The 24,838-nt window shown below is 36.6% G+C and overlaps 1 protein-coding gene across 5 annotated transcripts in view; it reads right to left on the bottom strand.

Annotated features, from left to right (window-relative positions):
- REPS2 (RALBP1 associated Eps domain containing 2) overlaps nt 1–24,838 on the bottom strand; it is a 115,195-nt gene that overhangs the window by 55,185 nt on the left and 35,172 nt on the right. For all 5 annotated transcript variants that reach the window (XR_015744538.1, XM_087938263.1, XM_087938265.1 and 2 more), the window contains exons 3-10: nt 24,657–24,805; nt 22,701–22,827; nt 18,756–18,847; nt 16,655–16,793; nt 11,467–11,530; nt 5,812–5,954; nt 3,970–4,061; nt 2,080–2,146 (exon numbers count right to left, since the gene is read on the bottom strand). Coding sequence is in view for 4 of the 5 variants with exons in the window: in XM_087938263.1 (XP_087794389.1) it covers nt 2,080–2,146; nt 3,970–4,061; nt 5,812–5,954; nt 11,467–11,530; nt 16,655–16,793; nt 18,756–18,847; nt 22,701–22,827; nt 24,657–24,805 (873 nt within the window). In the remaining variant the exon portion in view is untranslated. The remainder of the gene's footprint in view (nt 1–2,079; nt 2,147–3,969; nt 4,062–5,811; nt 5,955–11,466; nt 11,531–16,654; nt 16,794–18,755; nt 18,848–22,700; nt 22,828–24,656; nt 24,806–24,838) is intronic.

Genomic DNA, 24,838 nt, shown 5'->3' on the forward strand with positions numbered 1-24,838 from the left:
CTGAGAAGAAAAAACCTGATTCTATCCATTGTGTTTGTAAAGGAATTTAGAACTGACATTAGAGGCAAATGCCTATGGAGATTCTCAACCATCCAGGTCATGGTTAGTCTCAAAGGTGCTTTTTCCAAAATGCACCTTTTTCTTTGAAAATGTTTTGCTTCTCATCCAAGAAACTTATTTAGTTCAGAAAGTCCAGTTGCCTTTTGGAAAAATCACCTTTGGGATGCTTAGGGAGAATCTGAAGAAGAGGATATATGGTTCTGAGATACACAGAAATGTAAGAACGAAATTCAAAATAACCCTGTTTCTTGCCTGGGCTATCTCAAAGGATGTGGTACACTCTTCAATATTGAGAAATTAACATTTATTATATCATCTTAAATTCTTCCTGCATTCTCAGGTTAAATAGGAGGAAGAAGAAGGTGCATGGGATGGAGAGGACATGGAGGGTACAGAGCAATGAAAAATTTGATGGATCTTCACTGGAACTAAAATAAAAGTGTTCCTTGAGAAAGAGTTGGGTTGTTTGTCACTCCTCCTAGAAAAAACAAATTCATGGAACAGAGGATGAGGGTATCTTTGAAAGCCAACAGTGACAATCATAGCTGCCTAAATGCGCTAAATTTAGTTATTTTCTAAAGGCAACAAAGCTAGCTACTGTATTTCCCCCGAAAATAAGACCTGGTCTTATTTTCTTTTGGGTCCTGAAATAAGCACTCGGGCTTATTTTTGGGGAGGTCTTATTTTTTTGACATGCAGGAGGCAGTGAGCACAGAGGCCAATGTGAGTGGAAGTGCTACTGTTGGCCCCACCCTCTGTCCCACCTTCTACATGCCTGCGTCAGCAACAAGCCAAACTCTTGGTATGCCACGGCCTTCCCCTTCCCTGCCTGCTGGTCCTGCTGCTGCTGGGAAACTGGAGCTCAGGTCTTGTTGTACCGGGTACAGCCACTCTTGGAAGGATACCACAAGGCTTGTCATGCCGGTGCAGCTTCTCACAGCAGGATGCTACATGGTGTCTTGTGCCATTGCACGCAAGCAGCTCCACTGGTATGACGAGCCTCATGGCGTCCTGCCTCAAGAGGCTCCACCGGCATGATAAACCTTGCACCGTCTGGCCGCAAGGACCCCATGAATTACTTATATGAATTATTTAAGTAATTAGAATTATGCTTCTGGAACCATAATATGAATTGAAGCCATCCTGTCAAAAACATTGACCACCACCAAGATAACGATGAAAACTTGCACTTCAGGGAGATCAGTACTAAAACCCAAACACAATATCTCTGATTTCTGAGGGAGATAGGTGGTTAGGTGTGAAATATAAGTAAAATAAAATGTTCCTCAGACAGGCAGCCATGACAGAGAAGGTCCTTATTTTTTTATCTCACCAGATAAACTTCCTTAGGAAAAGATATCTATAGCATTCCCTGACTCCTCATTCTGGTAGGTCAGGTAAATGTAACAAGGAAAAGACAGTCCTTCAAATAATTTGGCCCTAAACTATATAAGGGGCTTGAAAGGTGACAACCTGCACATTGAATTGGATCCGGAAGCAGACAGATAGCCAATGCAGCTCCTGCAGGAGAGATAACACATATGTACATCTAGGCCTGCATAAAACCATTATCACTGCTGCATTTGGAATCAATTGAAGCTTCTGAATACTTTTCAAAGGCAGCCCCATAGAAGGGTCCAGGTGATACAAAAGAAGCTAAAAAGGGAAGAGTAGATTACTTATGTGAGTGTCCATTAAGCTTCTGGGGCATTTAAGCAAAATAAAGGATAAAATTGGGGATCAATCAGCCCCTAATGAACATTGCCACCTCTTGATATAAAGCTCCTTCCATTAATTTCAGACTCCTCACAATTTCTCACATGCTCCTGAACACTGTCCTCTTCCCTTGTCCCTATGACCTGTCAGCCAGGCTGGGTTGGACACAGGTTTAGCTCGCCTTCAGAACAGCATTATATCCTTAGCCATGAAGAAGCACTAGTATGGGTGTTTTCTATCCAATTGAATTTGTATAAAACATATTTACCACTTCAAAACTGAGACTACAATTTAGAACTGTACCTTGTTTATCATCAGTAATCGTATCCTGAATCAGGGCAGCTTTAACAGATTTCTCATCAATTGAAGGCTGTTTATGACAGAAAGGGTATCCATTTGTGAAGATTAAAAAAAAGTAAAAGAAGAAAGAAACAAATAGTCAGATGATTCAGAAATGTACAGGCTGGGAGAAGCCAATAATCTGGGGAGAGATGTAGAAGAAAATACCTTTAGGGATGAATTAAAATTCCTTAATTATTTTTATAATTTGGTTTTGAAAGTAAACCAGGTTTTTCTAGGATAAGCTGGTACTTTGATTTTGTACAGCAAAAGAGCCATATAATTGTGTCACATGCTGTATAATCTTATGGAAATACATGCCATATAATCTTGTGCAAGTTTTTCCAGAAGCATCCTACAAATGTCTAATTTGCTTGCTCAGGATTACAGTCTAGCATCATTCTGTTAACATTATATTTTATCACAGATTGAAATTTGTGAAAGGTGCTGCTTTATAAAGGCAAATTAACACCTGACAAATACGAGTACAACCAGAATATTTTATGAGCACGGTTCATAATCCCGGCAAAACATCAAACCATAACATTTTAGATAGTTAAAGTTCATCAAGCCTCTTATTGGGAATACTTTCATGAAACTAATTCTTTTGACTATAATAGAGAAGTATAATTTTATTGTGGCAATAAGAGGTACCCCCATACATATGTGAATTGTATTCACTTTCAACATCATGCAGTAATTTATACGGTGTCTGTCTTTTTCTTTGTCTTGCCTGTGCCATGTAGTAGGTCAAGGGTACATGCACTGTAGTTCTGCTTTTGCTCAGGTCTGCTCCGCAAGCTGCCAATGCTTTGCTGGGAACCCAGCGTATACTATAGTAGTTTGCATGCTTAATAAATTTATGTTGTAATTTTGAAGTAATTTAAGTGAGAAAGGTTTGGGTGTAATACTATTAATGACACAAAAGGCATGCAAGTGAATTGTTACATACTGACTAGATCAATAATTTAAAAAAATAAATGGTCACTAACTGGTTGAACAGAGGTTGCCTCAAACAGAATCAGTAGCTGTGAGTTATTTGGAACTTCGCATACGGTTTCGAGCTGATTATATTAAAAAAATGTAAGAGAAAGTTATAGAAAGAATGAATATTCATCTCTGGTGAGAAAAGTACAGGAAGGTTTGTTTCTACTTCTAAAAATTCAGGAATAAATTAAATAATATTTTAACTATTCGTAATAATGAATCAATAACTCAAAGTGTGCAAAGTCTTTAAAATTTACACTTATGTTTTTAGCTAAAGAAGGAAAAAATGAGGTAGGAGCTGACAAAAATGATCCTTAGGAATGCTTGATACAAGGGTTCATTCTCTTGCTGTGGATTCAGTATTTCTTAAAACAAAATTTCTCCCATAATTTCTCCCACTTTGGCATAACACTTTCTTTTGGCTGATTTTACTGGACTAAAACACAGCAAATTACATTTTGATTTTAGCTGTGTCATCTAGCAGCTGCACTATGATTACAGTGTTCCCCTTCTCAGCATTAAACCTCAGGTAATTGAATTGAATCTTCTTTCTCTACTTTGTGCTCTTCCATTTAAGAGGTGCATCGATTTTAGTGCTTACACAACTCACACAGATTTTGGAAGGGTTTGAGCTGCTGCCCTCCAGCCAATCCTTCACCATCTCTGCAACAATTAAATTTTAGTGGTGAAGGAAAAAAGTTGAGGAGAAACTATTGCTTTATAATTGGTCACCAACCCAATTAGATAAATGCACTAAAAACACAGAGAGAATAAAAGAAACTGTTAAAGGAAGTTATGACATGAAGACTGGTTTATACACCATTGTTATAATTTAAAGTATATTAAAACAAGATAAGTTGTTCATACCTCAGTCCTATTGAAGTCTCTTGTTGATTGACTTACTGACAATGATTCTGAATAAGAATTCAGTACATATTCACCTTTAGGTTTATGGGAAGCTATAAAAAAAAGATGGTTAAGTGCCTCAATCTTTATAATGATCATTTTCTAGACTTATTTTCTCATTGATTTCTACTTTAGTATATTCTATAACCTAATGATAACAATTGGCAACTCTTCTACTTTATAATACAAGACTGGAGTTTTTTATTTTGTGACTATCATTTGAATAAGGTTCCTATATATTAAAAATAATTTTTTAAAACTGAATGAACGTTATGGTAAGCTGCAGCATTTAGTTGAGCTTGATATACTAAAAAAGCTAAGTTGATGCTGAACTTAGTTAATGCTTAGAGGGGAAACTACAAGGAAACCCCAAGGCTATAGGAGAATGATAAACTAAAATGAAACTAGGGAGAATAAAAAGATATGGATAGATAAGTTAATGCCATTCAGTCACTGTTCATTCATTCTTTGGGATGAAAGTATGGGAAGTTTCTGATTATTCCCAGAATGCTGTAATTAAAAAGTACCTCAAAAAATAGGCGATATATTTTAAGAATAGGCAATATATATTTCATTGCCAGGCACACAACTGGTATAAATGGTGTTAAATCTTTCTAAACTAACTTAGAAGTCCTGATTCGGCCGTTCACCATAAAGTTCTCAACTTTCTTTGTGTAATAGTGTCTCTTTAAATATAAGAACAATACTCAAATAAGAAAAAAACCCATATAAAATATTTCCATATCAGTATTTTAGTGTCATTATACTTATTTTCCATTGGGAAGTTAAGATTTATAGAAGAGCAGTAACCTCACTAGACACATTAAAAACTACATTAGTATGCCAAGAGATACTTTGGATTTTGTGTGTGTGTGTGCAATAATTGTTACCTTAAACAGAAATCCAGTAATGGTTTCAAGTTGTTATTCTATTGAGATGTAATGTACTACAAAGTGCATTGCAGGGTTATGGATATACAATTAAAAATAATGTCAGCACAATATAAAACAATCATATTGGAAGGATCCAGATGACCGCTGTAGAGCAAAAAGGCCTTCCAGCTTCTAGGTCATGAGTCAATAATTTTAAGGATTTCAGACATAGACTTCATGAACATATATTAGCCTGTTCTGACCCAACCCTGTTACTAGCAAGAAAATCTCAAACGCACCCAACTCAAACCTTCTCAGCTTTAATCTACAAATAACCTTTTTATAGATAAAAGATGGCTTGCAGCCAATTAGTCCAACCAGAAAAGCCTTGACAGAATTCTTCAGATAAGCCGGAGTCTCCACACACAATGCTGAGTCCTTAGAACGTTTTTGCTTTCTGCAAAAGCAAAAACCTTTTGAAACCAGGCTTATATTCCCTGGAGGGAGGGGCCATTATGTTGCATCCTTACTCCCGAGTCGCCTGTGCTGCTCCAGCTGTTCTCTTCTATGAATCATCTTGTGCTCACACACACTTAGCACAGGCTGCTCGGGAACCTTCTCATCATTGCTGCCAGCCCCCACAATCCCTGAAGGCAGCAGTCCACTCCCTGATGGTCCTGGCCCCTCATCAGAGTCATCACTCTCCTCAGCCATCTGCACCTGCTGCCAGCTAACCACAACATAGCCAAGCTTTTTAGCCAGATATAAGTTTGCTATTAAGCAAGTCTTATCACTGCTGTTATTAAGAGACCAAACATTGATTATCCACAGTTTCAGAGCATCTTTCCTATAATTATTGCATGAAAACAGACTGTTGTTAAAACATGGTTTTAATTAACTGAAAACCTATATACAAACACTGAATATTTACCTGCATGAAGATAGTCAGGCAAGAGCGTCTCTGGCAAGCTGTCTGGCAAAAGATAGCCATTCTTCCGAGCAACAACAAGGTGAAAGGCAGCACAGAACTCTGCTAACGTCAATGCTCCATCACAGTCAACATCACTAAGTTCCCTTGAAATCAGATAATTATTTATAGAACCTTGTTTGTTGCACCACATTTTGCTCATACAGATATTAACATTTATACTAATGTGATTTCTAATTGTAATACAAATAATTTTATTACAAATATAAATTACAATTATACTTTATAATAAAAATATATTGCAATTGCAATAAAATTACACTTAAATTACTGTGATTTTTAAAAATTACTTTATTTGAATAACTAGGCAGGTTTTGAAATGTAACATTCAAAAAAAGTTGTAATGAGTAATTCTGATGTACATGAAACTATTACTGCTTAAAAGAATCAGAATATGAGTTTATAAGCACAACTAGAAGTGAAGCTTATAATGTTAATTTTTCTGAATTATATTTATCTGAACATGATTCAAACTTATCCTTTTAGACTCCTTAACATGCTCTTTAGAATATTTTTAGATTACTGGAACTTCTGGCTGGCATCGCGTGGCAACCGGCTTGAAAATAGTGAAGCTCCACCGAGCTCCGTGAAAACCAGCCGGCAACTGCTGTTGGGAGACCCTATGGGGTTCTAGACACCCTGAAGGGATAGTGAAGAAAGGAGAGGTGCTTTGTAGACCATGAGGAAAACCGCAATTTCCTCATTAGGTCCGAAGAAAGCTCTCCTGAACGGCAGCAAAGACAACGGCCATTTTGGGAAGTCACAACAACAATAGCACTTAGACTTATATACCACTTTATAGTGCTTTACAGCCCTCTCTATTATATTGCCCCCAACAATTTTGGGTCCTCATTTTAGCCACCTCGGAAGAATGGGAGGCTGAGTCAATCTTGAACCTCCTTGAATGGGAAGCTGAGTCAACCTTGAGCAGAAGTAGCTTGCAGTACTGCACTCTAACCACTGCACCACCGAGGCTCTTTGACACAAGCTGTGACAACTGGGACGAGAAAATTTGTGCTGGAATGGTGTGGGGACAGAGTATTGAAGCTGGGTGAGACAGCTTCAAACTTTTATGCTAGAGATCTAACCCAAGTTAAAAAATTCCAAAAAATAATCTCCAAGTAGCAAGTGGTGATTGGGTACAGGGAAAAAGATTAAAGACCCAGAATGAAAGAAATGTTTAATGGAAGCTTTAAAACATAGAAAGCTTGGAAAATATTCAACAATTACTTGAAAAGTGGTTATTGGGAGAAATTGCCTTTTTATTTTTAATCCCCTTCTATTTGTTTGACAATCAGCTGTTTGACGCTGTCTAATGCTGGAATTGGGAGTAGGGGAGCTATTTACCAGAGGAAAAAGAGCATTACAATATGGGAACCGAGGTGAAAGTGACAATTGTTTAACACAAATAAATGTAAGAAGAGAAAGTAAACACCTGGAAGGCCACCTGACCTTGATTCTATTTTTATTTATTTATTAATTTGATTTGTCAATTGCTTACAGGATAATAGATATAAGTATAAACATGAGTAAGAATACAGGAAATAGGTTTGAATAAATAGGGACAATAGGACAGGGATGATAGGCATGATGGCACACTTATGCACGTCCCTTACAGACCTCTTAGGAATAGGGTGAGGTCAATAGTGGTTAGTTTGAGGTTAAAGGAGTGGGGTTAGAGGATGTAACAACAGTGTCAGGCAGTGCATTCCAGGCATTGACCACTCTGTTGCTGAAGTCGTACTTTCTGCAATCAAGTTTGAAGTGGTTTACATTGAGTTTGTATCTGTTGTGTGCTCTTGTATTATTATGGTTGAAGCTAAAGTAGTCATTGATTGGTAGGACATTGTAGCAGATAATTTTGTGTGCTACGCTTAAGTCTAACTGTAGGCGGCGTAGTTTAAGGTTGTCTAAGCCCAAAATCTCAAGCCTGGTGATATAGGGTATTCTGTTACGAGCAGAGGAGTGTAGTACTCTTCTCATGAAATACTTCTGCACTTGCTCGATTGTATTAATGTCTGATATGCAGTGCGGATTCCAGACTGATGAGCTGTATTTGAGTATTGGTCTGGCAAAAGTTTCGTATGCTCTAGTTAGCAATTTAATATGTCTGGAGGAGAAACTTTGTAAGATTAGATTTAGAAGGCAACTTGGATGTTTTGAAACATTTAGTGAGCTCTCTGAAAATCTCTAAGACAAATTGAACTGCAAATAAATATATCTCTATTAAAACTGCTTATTGAATGGTGGAGTTGAAAGACTGAAGGAAATTTGTCGGGCCAATTTGGATTTGAATTACTTAAGCTACCTGATAGAGCATCCTACGAGATTTAAAAAAAAGGAAGGTCATAGAAGAAAAAAGAAAAGAAAAACTAAATAAGACTTTAAAATTTGGACAATTGGGAAGAAGCAAATTGGAAAATCACTAAACAACTTTTAAGGACTATAAACTTAGGGGACTTGGAGGTACAATTCTGGGATTGATTAAATTTTAGTAATTTTGGAGTTTTCAGATATTGGGATATTGGAGCCCTAGGGGGATATGAAGTAATTTTTAATATACTAAATTATTGCAAAATGACTCAACAGGGGACAATAGAGGTGTACAGTATGAAAAAACGTTATTGATGCTTAACATTTTATAAGAAACTGTGATAAAGAATCATAAGGAGATAATGGGATTGTCCAAAGAGAAAATGTGAGTGTAGAAGACCCTCAACAAAGGGGGAGGGAGATGAATATAATATTCAGAAAACAGATGAGAAACCAGAAGAAGTGGGGAGGAGACAAAACAAAACAAATTGGAAGAAAATGAAGACATTAAAGGGACATGACTAATAAGTATGAATCGAATAGATAATTCTTTAAGAGTTTACAATAGAATGGGGGGGGGAGGGAAGCCTCCCCAAAATAATGAAAGGACTATGGAGGGTGCTCAAATGATGCAGCAGCAGGAGACAAGGGGTAAGCCAGAGGGAATATTTAGTTGTTATAAAAATGGTAGAAAGGCAATAAGCTTCCAAGAGAGAAATATAAAAGAGGGATCAAAAAGTCAATGAGGAAATCTCAAAAAGAGTAAGAGATGATGGATAGAGATAAAATAACACTCAATATGGTGATTATATTAGATATTAAAAGAAGTAAAAAATATAAATTGAAAAAACAGTACAATATATATATAGACAATAGAATTTACTATAATAAAAAGCAAATTAAGGTTAGAAGGTGGAAGTCTATGGTATGGTAACCTAACTGTATTATTAATATTAACGATGTGTAAAAATATACTGAAACTTATAATTTTAGGTGATTGGAGATATAGTCCCGGGATTGATTAAATTTGGTTAATAATTGGTCCTATTGGTGTCTTTAAACAATTGGGATATTGGATTTATGGTGGACTATTGAGTAATTTTTAAAATATTAAAATACTAGAGATTTCATAGGGGATAACAAACATACTGCATGGAGAAATGTTATTGAAGCTTATAAGTACAATGTACAGGTTAAGGTTAGAGGTTGGAAGACTAGGATTATATATACCTAATTTGTATTATCATTGCTAGCATTGTGAAGATATATTGACCAGTAAATACACTATCACCAAAATATGAAGGGATGTTAAAGGAAAATTACAAATAAACACACACACACACAAACACACTCATATATGTATGTATGTATGTATGTATGTATGTATGTATGTGTATATGCAGGGGTGGGTTTCAAAAATTTTAGCAACAGGTTCTCTGCCCAGTTGCTGGGTGGGCATGGCCATGGTGGGTGTGGCCTAGTTGGCCTCCTGCACCACAGGGGCTTTTTGCCCTCCCCGGGCTTCAGAGACTTTCCTTGAGCCTCCAGGAGGGCAAAAACAGCCTCCCTAGGCTCTGGAGGCTCTCTGCAAGCTGGAAACAGACCCATTTCCAGCCTTCTTGAACTTCCAGGAGGCCCATTTTTGGCCCTCCCTGAGCCTCCGTGCATGCCCTGCACTTACCTGCATCCAAAATGAGCCATATGGAGACTCTAGGAAGGGGTGGGCAGGGCCAGCCAGGAGTGGGATTTGGGGATTCTCCGAACTGCACAGAATCTTAGATAGGGGCTCTCCCAACCCCTGTATCTCCCAGCATCCCACCCCTGTATATATGTGCATATGTGTGTGTGTATATATATATGTGTGTGTGTGTATGGTATTCAGCTTTGTTCAGGTATTTTCCCACGTCATTATAGTTGTGCTTTTAAAGTTGTACCAACGTTTCGGCAGAATCTCATCTGCCATCATCAGGCTTTTGTATTGTGTTCGTCTGTGAGTCAGACTTTCACAGCCGCTTCAGTTTTAAATTTGAGGCTAGCCTACTGCTGTGCCAGAATGGTTTTTTTCTTCATCCTGATTGGTTGGGAGTCTTGGTCTGTTGTTTATTGGTCTTGGAGTTTGCCGTGTTCTGCTTGATTGGTGTTTCTAATATCTTCTGTCTGTTTTGTGGCTTTTTTTGTCTTGATTGGCTGGCAACATTGTGTTCCTGTATTGGAGGCTTTTAGTGCGGCTTGGCTCCGAGTAAATGGATGGCTATCATTTATTAGGAAGCTAGGTTTCATCTGGTGCCTGGTTGGGGTATGTTTGAGGTGGAGGTATCAGGGGGAATCTGTTTGTGCCCAGGTGTTTGCCTGGCTAGTGGTGTGGAGATTTTTTTGTTTGTGAGTGCAGGCTTCCAAATAATTGTCAGTCTGGTGGAATCATCTCTTCTATTCATGCTTTCAGGTCTTTTTTCAATCTTTATGGCTTCTCTGATAATTCTGTGGCTGGGGTTTTCTATAGTGGCTAGGGTTTTGGTGCCATTGAAGTCAATGCTATGGTTGCTTTCATGTGTTGGACTGGTGAGGAAGTGTGTTCCAGCTTTTTTACTGCATTTTTGTGTTCATCCAGGTGGGTACTTATTCTTCTATTGGTTTGTCCAATGTATGTGGCAGGGCATGATGCACAGGGGACTTCATATATGCCTTGGTTTTCCAGGTCAATTTTATCTTTGGGATTTCTTAGGATGGCTGCTATTTTTCTGTCTGTTTTGAAGGCAGCCTTGATGTGATGCCTGTGTAGTATCTTATTGATTTTGTCTGTAGTACCTCTTATGTAGGGCAGGACAGCTGTTCCATAGGTCTGTTCATCTTCTAGGTCTCCATTATGTCTCAGTGTGTTTTTGTGGATCAAGCTGGTGATTTTGCTTTTGTGGAAGCCTGATGATGGCAGATGAGACTCTGCCGAAATGTTGCTACAACATTAAAAGCACAACTATAATGACGTGGGAAAATACCCAAACAAAACTGAATACCATACATGTAAGTACCCACGAAAACTTAAAAAAACTTATATGTGTGTGTGTATATACATACATACACACACACATACATACATATAAAGAACATTTTTAGATTACAGTACTACTCACGTTTTGTTAGGTCACTGAAAAGCATAAAATAAATATTAATTCACTTTCTACTTTGTTTGGATCACAGTATGAGCCACTGCTGAAGACATTTTCTGTTGCATTTGTTTACATACAGACAGAGATAAAATAATATTATGAGTTAGAAAATAGTACTTACCATATGTGTGAAAGTTCAGGAATCGGCAATTTAGATTTTGTAAAGAAATTCTTAGCTACAGAACCTGTTAAAAATGATGACCAGAAAGCAGTAAAACAAAAAGTTCAGCAACAAATTTTCTACTGGCATCCTTCTTATATTTCTTTTTAAAAAATGAATCCGTTATTATTTGCTTGTTTATATTAGCCTAGATTGAACATCATTTTCTTATGTAACTTCAATAGTAATTACAATATTTCTTGCAATATTCATCAGTATTTTATTTTTCAGTAAAATATTTTGAGGCTTCTGAAAGATAATCTTTATCTGTGGTTTGTTATTTTTACCTAAGCACTAACGCTAAATGTCTCATATTTCAGAATCTTAAGCAAAACAGAATTTGAAATTATATTCTGAATTTCCAAACTATAGTTAAAAGCTATCTGAAAATTGGCAGTGAGCAAAGTATGATTATCTAGCCCTTGCTGCTGAGTGTAGGCACACACAGAAACCTTAGATGGAAAGAACATGCGTGCGTGCATGTGTGCGTCTATATCTATCTATCTATCTATCTATCTATCTATCTATCTATCTATCTATCTATCTATCTATCTGTGTCTATGCACTGAAAAAGTATTTAAAACAATATAATTAATAATGCAATAGAAATCAATTAATAATTTCAATAATAAAACCTACAAAAAGAGTAGAAGTTGGAATAAATAGAATTTCAAATATATATATATATATATTGAACTTTCAGTGTATCATCTGGTATGAAGTGATATCACCTTCAAAGCCCTATGAAATAGCTCTTTTTTGAACACCTTTGAAAAGTTAATACTGTAGCTGTGCTTGTGTGACTTCAGTAGAAAACTGTTGCATAGGGTTTTTGCCATCCCACAAAAGGACCTTCTTCTGCCATCCATTGACTGGACCCTACCTGGATAGGATACTTGGATCAATTTCATTACAGCCAAGATAATTGGACATATTGTTTCTATTTGGAAATTTCACTCATTTCTTTGCCCCTGAATTCATTTAATTATTAGCATAAACCTACTCAGACAACTTAATACATCTAAATGCCTTGCATTTGAATATATGGCTATTGTGAATGTCTATATTCTTACGTGCATCCAAAATACAAAGCTGTCTCAATGATAATAATATAGATAGGTGTACTATATAAAGTTTGGTTTTACTATGAATATTAATTGCCCCGTCCTCTTCTAGGATTTTTCTTTATTTCCCTGTTCACATGGGATATAAATGCTTAAAATTCTTTGCAATATATACCTTTCTGATCTTAATCAAAATAAAATCCTACAAAGGAAATGAAAATTCATTTTATAAAAATACTTAAATTCCAGATGAACAGCAGTAATAAAATCTAAAGCAGGCAGATTTTAATTTAAAATGCATAGTGTTTATAAGCTAACAGATAAAATTGAAATTTCAATGAATCAGTTTTCATATATAGAATTTATTTTATAGAACTTATTGAAATGGCCAAGAATATCCATTTAAACAAAAAGGACTGCAGCAAAGTGCATGTTATTTCACAGAACAAAAGTCTATATACTGTCACAAGGATAATATCCTCCATATCTCATACCACATTACTAACGGAGAGGTACTATGAAGATCAGATTTAAAATCTATAGAGAACTGTGAATGAAAGTTAAATGTGACTTGTTAGCCATATTTTACATCTATCTGAAGACTGGCATCCAAAAGTTGCATTACTTTGGATACCTTCTGGAAGGAACAGAAAATGAGGCTCACGTCAGAAAACCTGGTAACAAACCCTTAATGATTGAAACTTCTGGAAAACACTGCTGCCCAATATACTCTGCATAGGAACTAATGAAGATGACTGTCACCAGTGTAGAAGATTAGTAGAAGAACTGTAGAAGAACTGTTTAGGTATAGGCATAATATTAATTGGAACTAGTTAAAAACAGAAACATTCTGTTTTATTTTTACCTTGACATCAAAAGTATTACATGATTTCATTATGCTATAATTTGGTCTAATTAAAAGTGGGAAATTACAATTTGAGTACTAGTATCAAAGCCTGTTTTTCAATTGTTTTGGAGGAAGGTTCACCATTAAAAAAATCTATTTTTCTCCTTAAGAAACAATAGCCGAAATAACTTGGGAATGCATAGTTATTTTATTTATATTTTCCTATAACAAATCAGAGTTCATCACACATTCAGCTAGATGTTTAGACAGGGTTGGCATTTGTTTCCACCTGATGAAGTTAAAAGCAATGTCGCATGATTACACTCTTCCGAATAGTGATTTTGTCAATGTTCAGGTAGTTCCTCCATTATTTGGAATTGCACCTAAGACACATATTACTATTGGTATTGTCTTTGCTTTCTCTTCTGGTTTTTGAATTTTCTGATTTTATCCAATTATTTCTCTTCCATTCTTCTGTTTCCAGGTACTGCCACATCCACTATCCAGACTTTTTTTTGGTTTTTTTTAATCTACATTGTTAAATCTGGGGTGTTGTCCCAGAGGTGCTTTTTCAAGAGGCAGCTGGACTTTCTTGTTGTCTGAGGTGTTGTGTTTTCCAAAATAATTTTGTCAATTAGAAGCTGATTTTTTGTTGTTCTGCTGTTTGGGTGATTTCCTTTCTGCTCAGGTGGAAAGAGCTTGTTTTCAACTAGATGCTGTTGTACTGCATCAGCTACCACACTAGTTAGCAATCTGAAAGTTGAGGATAAGCAAGTAATTGGTCTAGAATTGCCTGATGCTACCTGTCTTGCTGGAACTTTCATTATCTGCTAGCTGTTGCTAGAGGTTAACCAATCTTCAATTTCACCATTTTCAGTATTTTGTTAAACTGCTTGGTGCTAGGTGGGTGCAGAACAGATGTTTCAACCAAAACCCACATCATTTATCTTCATCTGATGCTGACCAACTCTTCAACTTCCTGGCTCTTTTCTCCACCATTTCTGTTTCTATTACTAATTCTTTCATTTCCACTTTTTTTTTTTATTCTCATCCACCTCTTTTAGCCAAGATGCATTCTTGCTATATTTCTTTGGATTGTCCCATAGCTGTGCCCAGAACTCCACTTTTTTTTTTGTCAGGTATTGAATGACTCACTGCAGTCTATCCACTGATGGATTGGTAGAAAAATTTCTGATTCAACTAGAATTATACATGCTGCCTATAGCGTGCAATTTGAGCTTCGTATCTGCCTATGTTCTTGGCTACAAGTAGTCCTCGACTTACAACTATTCATTTAAAGGCCATTTGAAGTTACAATGGCAGTGAAAAAACTATCTTAACAACTGTGGCAAGAAAAATTGTGAAATGGAGAAAAACTCACTTAACAACTGTCTTGCTCAGTCATAGAAATCTTGAGCTCAATGCAGTCATACAGGTCAGGGACTACTTATATAGTTGTTATTTGCTGTTTTATTATTTCTAGCGCTTCCTGAATCTTCCTTGTTTCTAGGTGGTATTTGTTGATCAGAAACTCTGATCTCATAACCCGGCTTCTTTTTTTTTCAACTGTTTTAAGTTGTTTGCCTATGATCTTGTGTTCCAACCTGATCTGTCATGCCCCTGGTGGAGACTGACTCTGAGGGAGATGAGGAACAGCTGACAGGGAGTGGAAGTGTGGCTCTGGAGGTTGTGGTGGAAGCTGGGGAAGGGCAAAGGCTAACTGAGCAGTCAGAGGAGGACCCAGGCCCATCCCCTATCCATCCTAGGGCATGCAGAGAGGAGAGGATAAGGGAGAGATGTGGTCTACTTGGGAGAGGGCCTTGATCCTCTTCATGGGCTGCAGCTGTAACAATTGAATAAGAGTACGGACCTGCTTACGGGTGAACGCTGGAAACAAAGCATGGAAATATTTCTAGTTTATGGTTCCTCTCTGAATTTGGCATCCTTTCAAGTGTGCATTATCTGTGGACGTCCTCCAGCCCTTATCTTGCCTGGTTTGTGTTGCTTATTCCCTTCTTCTTGTAACTGTTTGTGTGGGAGTTTTTCGTCTTTTGTCAAGAATATTTGGAGCTTGGAAGCAAAGTGAAGGAATAAAAGAGGCTTCACTTGTTTTCTGTGACTATGTTTGTTTTGAATCCCACCCTGGGTCATCACATGATCTTCCATGTTAGTGATGCACTGTTTAGTTTTTGTTTTTCTTGTTTGTTGATTTTATGTCTCAGCTATTCAGTTATAACTGCAGCCAAGCTGTCCATCAGTTGGTTTGTTTCTTGCAATGAGGTGGTGCTTATATTTGATATTACAGCATTGGCATCTTTTAATAGCTTGCTAGTTTTTTCTTTATAAAAAGTTACAGTGCAGGCGATTTATTCTGTTGTTTATGTGTAGTTTTAAATGCTCAGTTATTATTTCAATTCTTATTCTTATTCTTATACTTTTATGTCTGAAGCGGGAACAAGAGTACTATGAAGTGTTAATATTGTTAGTTATAAATTATGATTTATGAAAAAGTATACAAATTCAAAATAATAAAATTTCATAACTTTATATAAATATCTCATCAGCATTCCAATTTTAAAAATGGGACCTGAAAGTATTTAATTTTGTTTATATCAACCCCCTCTTAAGTTTTATTGAATATTACACATTAAAATATAGGATTTATTTCAAAATCACCTCTTTGGCTACTTATCATTCAAAATAAGATTAAAATCAGCAATAAAAGCAATGCTATGGTATGAGTAAAGCTAACAAATAAAATAATGGCTTTGAGTAATTGTTTTGTACACGTTCTACATATAATTTGTTTGGTTTTATTGGCAACTACAAATCAGTGTTTTTTGTAATACACTATGATTTCATAATTGAAATCCTTATTATCAGAATAATATAGTTTTTATTATCTCTATAAAGCATAAATAAGGGAAACTCTAGCTTTTTTAGCTCAAATATTACATTGCTATTAAAAACATAGGACAATATAGAACAATATTGATAGGACAATATAGAACTCCAATTATTATAGTAAATAACATTTACTTTCATGTAAATAATTCCATGTTTATGTATTTATTTAATAGATATCAGGAAACCAGTCCTATTGTGTATAATCCATCCCCACCCCTATCAACATACACACACACGCAGCTACACATTTTACACTTATCTATATGAATTTTGTTTACTTGCCCAGGATTCTCAGTCTAGTATTAATTTCTATGTTTACAAAGGATATTACCTGAAATGAAAGAGTTGAGATCAGGTTGTAAAGTCTTGAACTGATTGATATAATACTCTCGTTGTTCCTCGGTTACCCTCCAAAGGTCATCTGGGTAATTACTACTGCTGTCCTGTGATTCTCTTTCTACTAAAAGAGGCTTCAAAAAGGGAAAATGTTTTATTTGGAAGGATAACAAAAAAGCTGAGTGTCCTGATGTTTCAAAGCATTAACTATGCTCTGTTCTTACTATGCCATTCCTTTAAAAATAAACAGTGTTGATACTTCTGTTGAATTTGCAAAACATTATTTTCCAGAAGCCATACATATCAAAAATTTTCAAAAATGAATGTCGTGGATATTTAATGTGTAATCTTTTCCAGTGGAAGAGTTTACAAACTAATAAGATAAAATCTACCTATGAGGTAAAAAAGAAAAATTCTTAAGTAAATTGCTAACAATCCTTACATTTCCAAACAAGGAAAATAGGACAAGTTCCAAATTAATTACAGATAAATGGTTGATTGGACTCATTATCAATATTAGGATGGGGAAAGATCAAATCCCAGAAAACAACTGTAGCTTCTAACGTTTCCAAAGCAAACACATCAAGAATAAATAATTCAAAAGGGGAGGTTGTTTTTAGATACCCATTAATTCTACTACTATTAGATACTACTCTATCAGTACGTGACCATTAGGAACAGAAGACATGAGAAAGGACAGCAGTGAGAACTGATTCAGAAATGCCATTTAAAAATTGATTTATTTATTTGAATTTATCAACCACCCAACTCTAATGGATTCTAGATGTACCCCCAACTAAATGCAGTTCCAATTAAAATAAACTATAACAGTGAAGAACATCAGTCACAAAAACCAATACAGATTAGTTAACACTCATCTATCTTGCAAAATTTTAAAGGCTGTCTTTTCCTTGCTACAACTACCCACATCATAGTAACCCATGGTGCATAGTGGCACACACTTTTAGTTATAAATTTGAGTTTGATCATGGTGAATTAAATGAACTTTTTAGTTTTGGGTTAACCACCCAGTGTAATTTCTTCAAAAATTTTCTGACACATACTATGTCTCTGTTCTTTAGAAACCTCTTTCTGACATACAAAATTGTCTCTGTTCTATGGAACTCTTCTTTAGTTATACACAGATGCACTATTTTTTTGTGTACATGCAAATAATGGCAGCATGAATTCTCAAGGTAATGAACATTTTGATTTACTCAAGCTGCTGTCAACAAGAAAGATCTGGAAGTTTGTCTCAGTCTCATGCCCTTTGTCTTACCCATTTCCTTCTTATCCAGAGCACTGTGAAAAAGTGGACAAATGTTGATTTCAGGTAGGTGGAAACAAAGTAAAATATCTGGCATTGATTCAATACTGTTATGTCTCCTCCAACCTGTGACTCTTAATCCTAATATAAAAGCTAATATAAATTAATATAAGTAGTCCTCAACTTACTACTGTTCATTTAATGACTGTTCAAAGTTACAATGGCACTGAAAAAAGTGACTTATGACTATTTTTCACATTTACAACAGCATGGCCACATGATCAAAATTCAGATGTTTGGCAACTGACTCATGATGGTTGTAGTGTCCCAAGGTCATGCGATCCCTTTTTGTAACCGCCTAACAATCAAAGTCTATGGGGAAGTCAGATTCACTTAATTACCAACTTACCAACTTCAGTGATTCATTTAACAGATGTGACTAGAAAGGTCGTAAAATGGGGTAACATTCACTCAACAAATGTCTCACTTAGCAACAGAAATTTTGGGCTCAATTGTTGTCTTAAGTCAAGGACTACCTGTACTTAAGTTATGTGGAACACAATCTCACTTTATCCTGTAGCTGATCCTGTGTAGTTGTAAAATGCTTCCATTTCACACATATTCTAAAGGCCAGAGCTCATATTAGCTCCCAGGTATTTATTACTAGTTTTAGATTGCAATTGTCCTTTGCTGCAAAATACTACTAACCCTATTGGTCTCACTCAAGACTAGTTCATGTAACATTGATTATAAAAATCAAGTTTTATTTTTCAATACTTATGTAGCCCATGCAGAAAATTTATTTTCAATTGTTTTTGCATGTCATTACCTGAATAACACATGAGCGAGTTGGCATTGATTTGGGCCCATAATTCTCTGAAGTCAATCCATCGTGAATAGAATGCCTAGCTTCATAGGAACCTATGCAAGATTAAGATGAAAGCAAAACATATGCTAAAACAAAATAAAAAATTACAAAGTTTGGATCTTGTCTCATACTATATAATTTCAAACATGTATGTACACACGTGTAAAATTCACTTTATTACCATAACCACTATTAGGATGTATAAAGGTTAAGGAAAAAGGTTAATGAAGAAGGCTCAAATGGTAAATGTTTTTTTTAACACAGGGGCTTGATTCTAAATGGGTTAATTCATTATTTATGAAAAGCATCTAATATCTCTCAGAACAGCAGTTTCTTTTCATTTTTTACCTGAGCTCAAATTAAACTAAATTTGCAACTTTCTGCAGTAAGTTAAACCAACATTTATCATGTTCAGTTCACTCAATGTTACAACAAAGTTCCATACTGTTGTCATTTGTGAAATATAACAAATGATCAATATGCTTCTAAATTTCTATAGTGGTTGTTATTTAAAATGCTTATTTAATTAACTTTGTCTTCTCTCTGAAAACAATGTCGCCTTACAGTTGAGGGAAAAATAAGCAATGTTAATTATAATAAATAAAAAATAAATAAACTAGTCTTAATATAATATAGCTAAGACAAGTTAAGACAAGTAATACAAGGTGTTCGTTTATAGCATAAAATGATCAAAAGGCTTTGCATAGTAATATCCTTTAAATTTGTAAGATCATTTTCCTTTTTATATTTTGTGAACTTGTTACAATAACCATATTATCACTTTTATACAGATAAATGATTTCTTTTTAAAATATACAAATAAATCTGTTTTTTCAACATCGGGGCATCTGCTTACTTAGTTAATGTGTTTATTCTGACCATCACATTTCTAACAATTCAAACAGAAGCTGCCAAGGTCCCATATAGCAGACGTGTCTAAGATTCCTTATGATTTACTAGAGGCATACAAAAATAAAATATATGTACATAAAGTTTTGTTATTGTTCTATGACCTCATTCTCCCATATATATAATATCAAATACAAGCTGCATAATTAGTTAACTTCTCAGCTTAAACAATTTTTTGCAGTTAAAAATACAGTTCACATACCGTATTTGCCGGTGTATAAGATGACTTTTTTGCCCTGAAAAACATGCCTCCAAGTGGGGAGGGGTCGTCTTATACGCCGGCAAATACGTTGTTGTCACTCAGTGCAAGAGCGACGGGGGCGGAGCTCCGCAACTTGCGAAGCCCCTTCAAGCACAGCCAGAGTCTCTCTTCCTCCTCCTCCCCCCCCCACCCTCCGCCCGGCTCGGGGCGCTTGCGGAGGCCAATCTGGAGGTTGGTGGGGGTGGAGCGGGAGGGTCTCTGACAGGGCCGCTTCGCCTAGCCAGCCCCGAGCCACGTAATGGCCTGGGGAGTGGGGGGGACAAGGTGGCGGGGGTGGACTGTGGTGCCCTTCCTTCTGGGCAACGGGGCAGGGCCAGCAATTTGCTCGTCCTGCTTCTCCCTCCTCTTTGAAAGACCGGGAGGACTGTGCTTGGGGCGGGGGGTGTCCTCGGGAAGTTCCTGATGGGACCCCGCTGGGCAGGGCCACCTGGCTCCCAAGCTGCTTTCCAGGGTCCCCTTGGGAAGAAAAGGGTCCGGTGGGCGGTGGAAGAAGATAAGGGACCTCCTCCCGCCCCCTGTCCCGTCCCGTCCCTCCTCTTGTCCCCTCCCCCCCTCCCCGCTTAAGAGAGAAAGATCCACCTCCCCGGCACCGAGCTGCCACCCAGCGCCGTGTCTCCCGGCCAGCGCACGCTTGCGTCTTGGGAACCGGCCCAGCAACTTTAAAACCGAGCGGAGGCCAGAGATAGCCAGAATTACCCTCCACACCACACACACACACACACACACACACACACACAGAGAGAGAGAGAGAGAGAGTGAGTGTTGGCAGTTGTCCATCCCCCACCCTTGGGGGGTCATCTTATACGGCGAGTATATAACAAACTCTATATTTTGAGTGGAAATGTTGGGGGCTCGTCTTATACGCCCAGTCGTCTTATACGCCGGCAAATACGGTAATTGAAAAAAGGAAATAATACTGTGTTAAAAATAAATGTGTAGTGTGATTCTTCATATTTTGGAAGAAAGGACACTTTCTTTCATATATTTCAGTGATACAGAAAAGAGGAAGTTGTGCAATTAGTTATTTTTTTTATATTATTCAGCGAATAGAGATAGCTGGTCATGCCTCATTTTCAAAAATATCCCTTTCCCCATAATAATTCCTTTTTCTATTATCGTTCACTTCATTTGTAAACATTATTTTTGGAGGTTAGGAGGGACTGCTATGAGAGGGTAGAAAAGGAAAACATTCAACTAATGCCAGTATATGTATCAATGTGCATGGAGAGAGAGAAAGAGAGGAATGGATATATAGATGTGGATATAGATGTAGACCATGTGTTAAGAAATAATCCTTCATATATACCATTTTTGAGTAAATATCTTCAATAAATTTAAGGAAGGAAAGAATGGCTTGAAGGCATTGATATTTGAGAAACAGGCTATTTAAAATTTCATTTGACCAGCTAACTGTGAAAGTGAATAGATATTAAAATATCTGTTTACTGAATATAAACATGTTTTGCAAAGAATAAAGCATGTGTTAGATTATATGCTATGTTATATTTGTCAATACTGAAGCTGTCCTGATGAAGTAATTTCGTCCTCTTCAGTGTTGCCATATTGTAGCTGAGGGTCAGGGAGGTGGGATTTGAGATAGAGGGATTTTTGTACCAAAACAAAATTCTTTCTCTTGGGAACCAAGGACATTCTCACACCTGGTTGGAAGAAGGTGGAGTGATGCCACCTGGTTGTCAGATTGCATGGTGATTGGACCATATGACAGATTGTTTTGAGAAAGTAGAAAACCTTTTACTTTTAATAAGGTGAAAACCATGGCAGTTTCAGAGTTGGTTTTCACCAGAAATGTGCCAATATGATATTTCCAATAAAAGTCATCTTTCAGGGATTCAATTGCCTTGGAGTCTTGCTTGCAATGGATGTATTACTTGGAACCCTGACATTATTATTTAAAAATATCAATATGAAGTGTTGATCACATTCAGTAGATATCTGACTACAATTTAGCAATACGTTCAGTGAATTGTAAAAGGGATTTTGTAAACAATTAGAGAATATATTTGTGTTATAACAGTGAATATTTGAAGACCAAAACATTCCCAAGATTTCTAATATTCTACTGCCACAAGTTTTAAAAGATTTATTAGAATATGATTGTAAACGATTGTTAGGCATGAAATATTCTATTTTATTATGTGAAGAGCAAGAACAAGAATTGGTTCAATTTTCTAGGTGATAAAACTCTTAAGCAAACTGAGCACTCCACATTTTTTTAATGTGGAACCTGACCCTCCCAGGAAGATTCCAAGCAAATGGGGCAGGTTACAAATATTTTAAAATGTTGCCTCTGGCATGCTAGCTCAAACTTTTGCATACAGGTGTCTCTTATAATTCACAGAGGTTTTGTATAAAATGAGACTTAACAATTTGGGGTGGGGGTGGAGTTACTGCATATGGTGGTCTTCTTTCTACCATAAGCATTTCTTCCATCCATACAAGATGTGTCTGCAATAAATGTATATTTAATCCTCCTTGCTGAGTTGTGGCAGTTTTGCTAAGTCAGTGTGGTTGCAGGGTTCCATATTGCTCCTTAGAGCAACTAACCGTTATAGTGATTTGTTCAGCTGCTGGTAGATTTGCTCACTTTCTCATGCCATGGGGCTCATCTACTCTACATAGCTTCTCCTAAATCCTGAAGGAGTGTCTTAATCACACCTTTTGGTAGGGCTGCTTATAGACACTTACAATAACAGCAAAGGTAATCATTAACTTACCTCCGCGTTGTTGCTCGAGCCCACTTCTCAATATACAATATCCATATCCCAAAGGAATTCTCTGGTAAGTTGAGAGAGAAGCAGGATGGGAACCAATGGGAGACATAGGGGGAGACTTTGCTTCTTCCTTCAAGACAAACGTCATAATAATATATGTAACTGGATTATTGAATTTAAGTCAGTTAACAGTCAGCAAAATTTCAGCTTGCTCTGAAACAAATTTGTAGTGCTTGCCCTGAAACAAATCCTCTGTAAATATTCATATTACATATTAATATTTACTACCTGATTCTTGGCAATTGAAGCAAAGTAGTTTATTTTAATGGTTTACTTATCCAATTTATACAGCTACCCATCTCAGATAAATGACTCTGAGCAGCTAACAACAAATAAAAATAACATACAAAGCCAATAGGGCTGGGGTAAGTATAATCTCCAGGGGAATAATGTTCCATAATGTTTAGTGAGTGCCACAAAGTAGAATGATATTGAATGGCAGAATAGTTAAAATAGAAAGGAATATAATACTGAATGACCTTTTGTTAGGTAACTAACAGCTTGACACTTCACAAAAGGCAAACAGAAAGCTGTTGAAACATTTAAATTTCAACTTAAAGTTTCAACATTTACACTTTGAACAGTTGTTAGTAAGTCAGTTCAATTCAACCTTTATTGTCAATACACATGTGTACAATCAGATTGGCAGAGTCTCCCTTAGTGTACCTTCCCAACATAAATACGTATCAATAACTCACAGTGAAAGAAAAAAAATCCCTAAGCTAATAAATCATATTAATAACACACAATCCTCTATACATATATGTGCATAACATTACATTATAATATATTGCACCAATATGAACATGTTGCGCCGGCCCTGCAAGTCTATCATACCATATACTTATGATGTTATGTTGCATTCAGGAGTCTGACGGCCCACGGATAAAAGCTGTTCTTCAGCCTGTTCATATGACTGGCTATGCTTCTATATCTCCTACCCAAGGGTAGGAGAGTAAAGCAGTGGTGACCAGAGTGTGAATCATCCCTGAGGATTTTCCTCATTCTGTTAAGGCAGCGAGTCTTGGCAATTTCGTCTACTGGTGTCAGGGGACAGTCCATGATATGCCATGCTCATCACCCTCTGTAATGTCTTTCAATCCACAGTTGTTAAGCCAGCATACCATATTGTAATGCAATAAGTGAGGATGTTTTCTATTGTGGACTGGTAAAAGGAGGTCATCAGTTGTTGTTCCACCTTGTTCTTCCGCAAGACCCTGAGGAAGTGGACTCTGTTGGGCCTTCCTGGTCACCTGGATTATGTTGTTTCTCCAGGTGAGATCTTCGCTAAGGTGGACTCCTTTGAAGGAGAGGACTCTCCCTACACAGCCCCACCTCGATGTAAAGTGGGACAGGTTCCTTTCTCTTCTTCCAGAAGTCCAGGACCATCTCCTTTATAAGTCTTTATAGCTTCATACAAAACCAGCAAAAGTACTATGTTAAAAAAAGTCTGCTTATATTAAGACTTTCTTCTCTTTCTTGTGGCTCTCCCCCTATATCTTGTGAAGGATCTTTCAATCTACTATAAAAGATTTTGAGGGTGATTCCCTCCCAAAATTACTGACTAGCAGCTCTCTTAAAGTGAATGCTCTACTAAATTTGGCTCAAGTGATTGTCCACATATCAAATAAAAATCTGTAGTTCATCTGCTTAAGATAAACAGCAAGTTGATCATATAAGAGACAAGCAATCTTAAATCTCCAAGTTAATTGATATTTCTTGTTTAAAGAATCTGCAATAACTAAACAGCTGTAATTTCCAGTCTGTCTCAAGAGACTTTACCAATAAAATGAACTAAAGTAGTAATTATGATCTATCTGATTTTGTCAGCATGACATCATAAAATGAAAACTTTGTAGTTCAGCCCACAATAAAATATATATTTAAAAGGGATTTTACCTGTTTTTCTTCTTCACCTGGTTTTCTGAAGCAATTTATCTCAAAGGTTGTATGTAGACTCTGAAACTTTGCTCCATGTGCTTCTGATGGATTGATATATTTTATTTCACTATCACTTTTCAGAGCACTAAATCGAGGTAAAGGTAATTCTTAAACAACAGAAATAAATACAAAAGAAAAAT

This window comes from Pseudonaja textilis, chromosome 8 (assembly GCF_049901715.1).
Source record: "Pseudonaja textilis isolate UNSWEBS1 chromosome 8, rPseTex1.2, whole genome shotgun sequence".
NCBI lineage: Eukaryota > Metazoa > Chordata > Lepidosauria > Squamata > Elapidae > Pseudonaja > Pseudonaja textilis.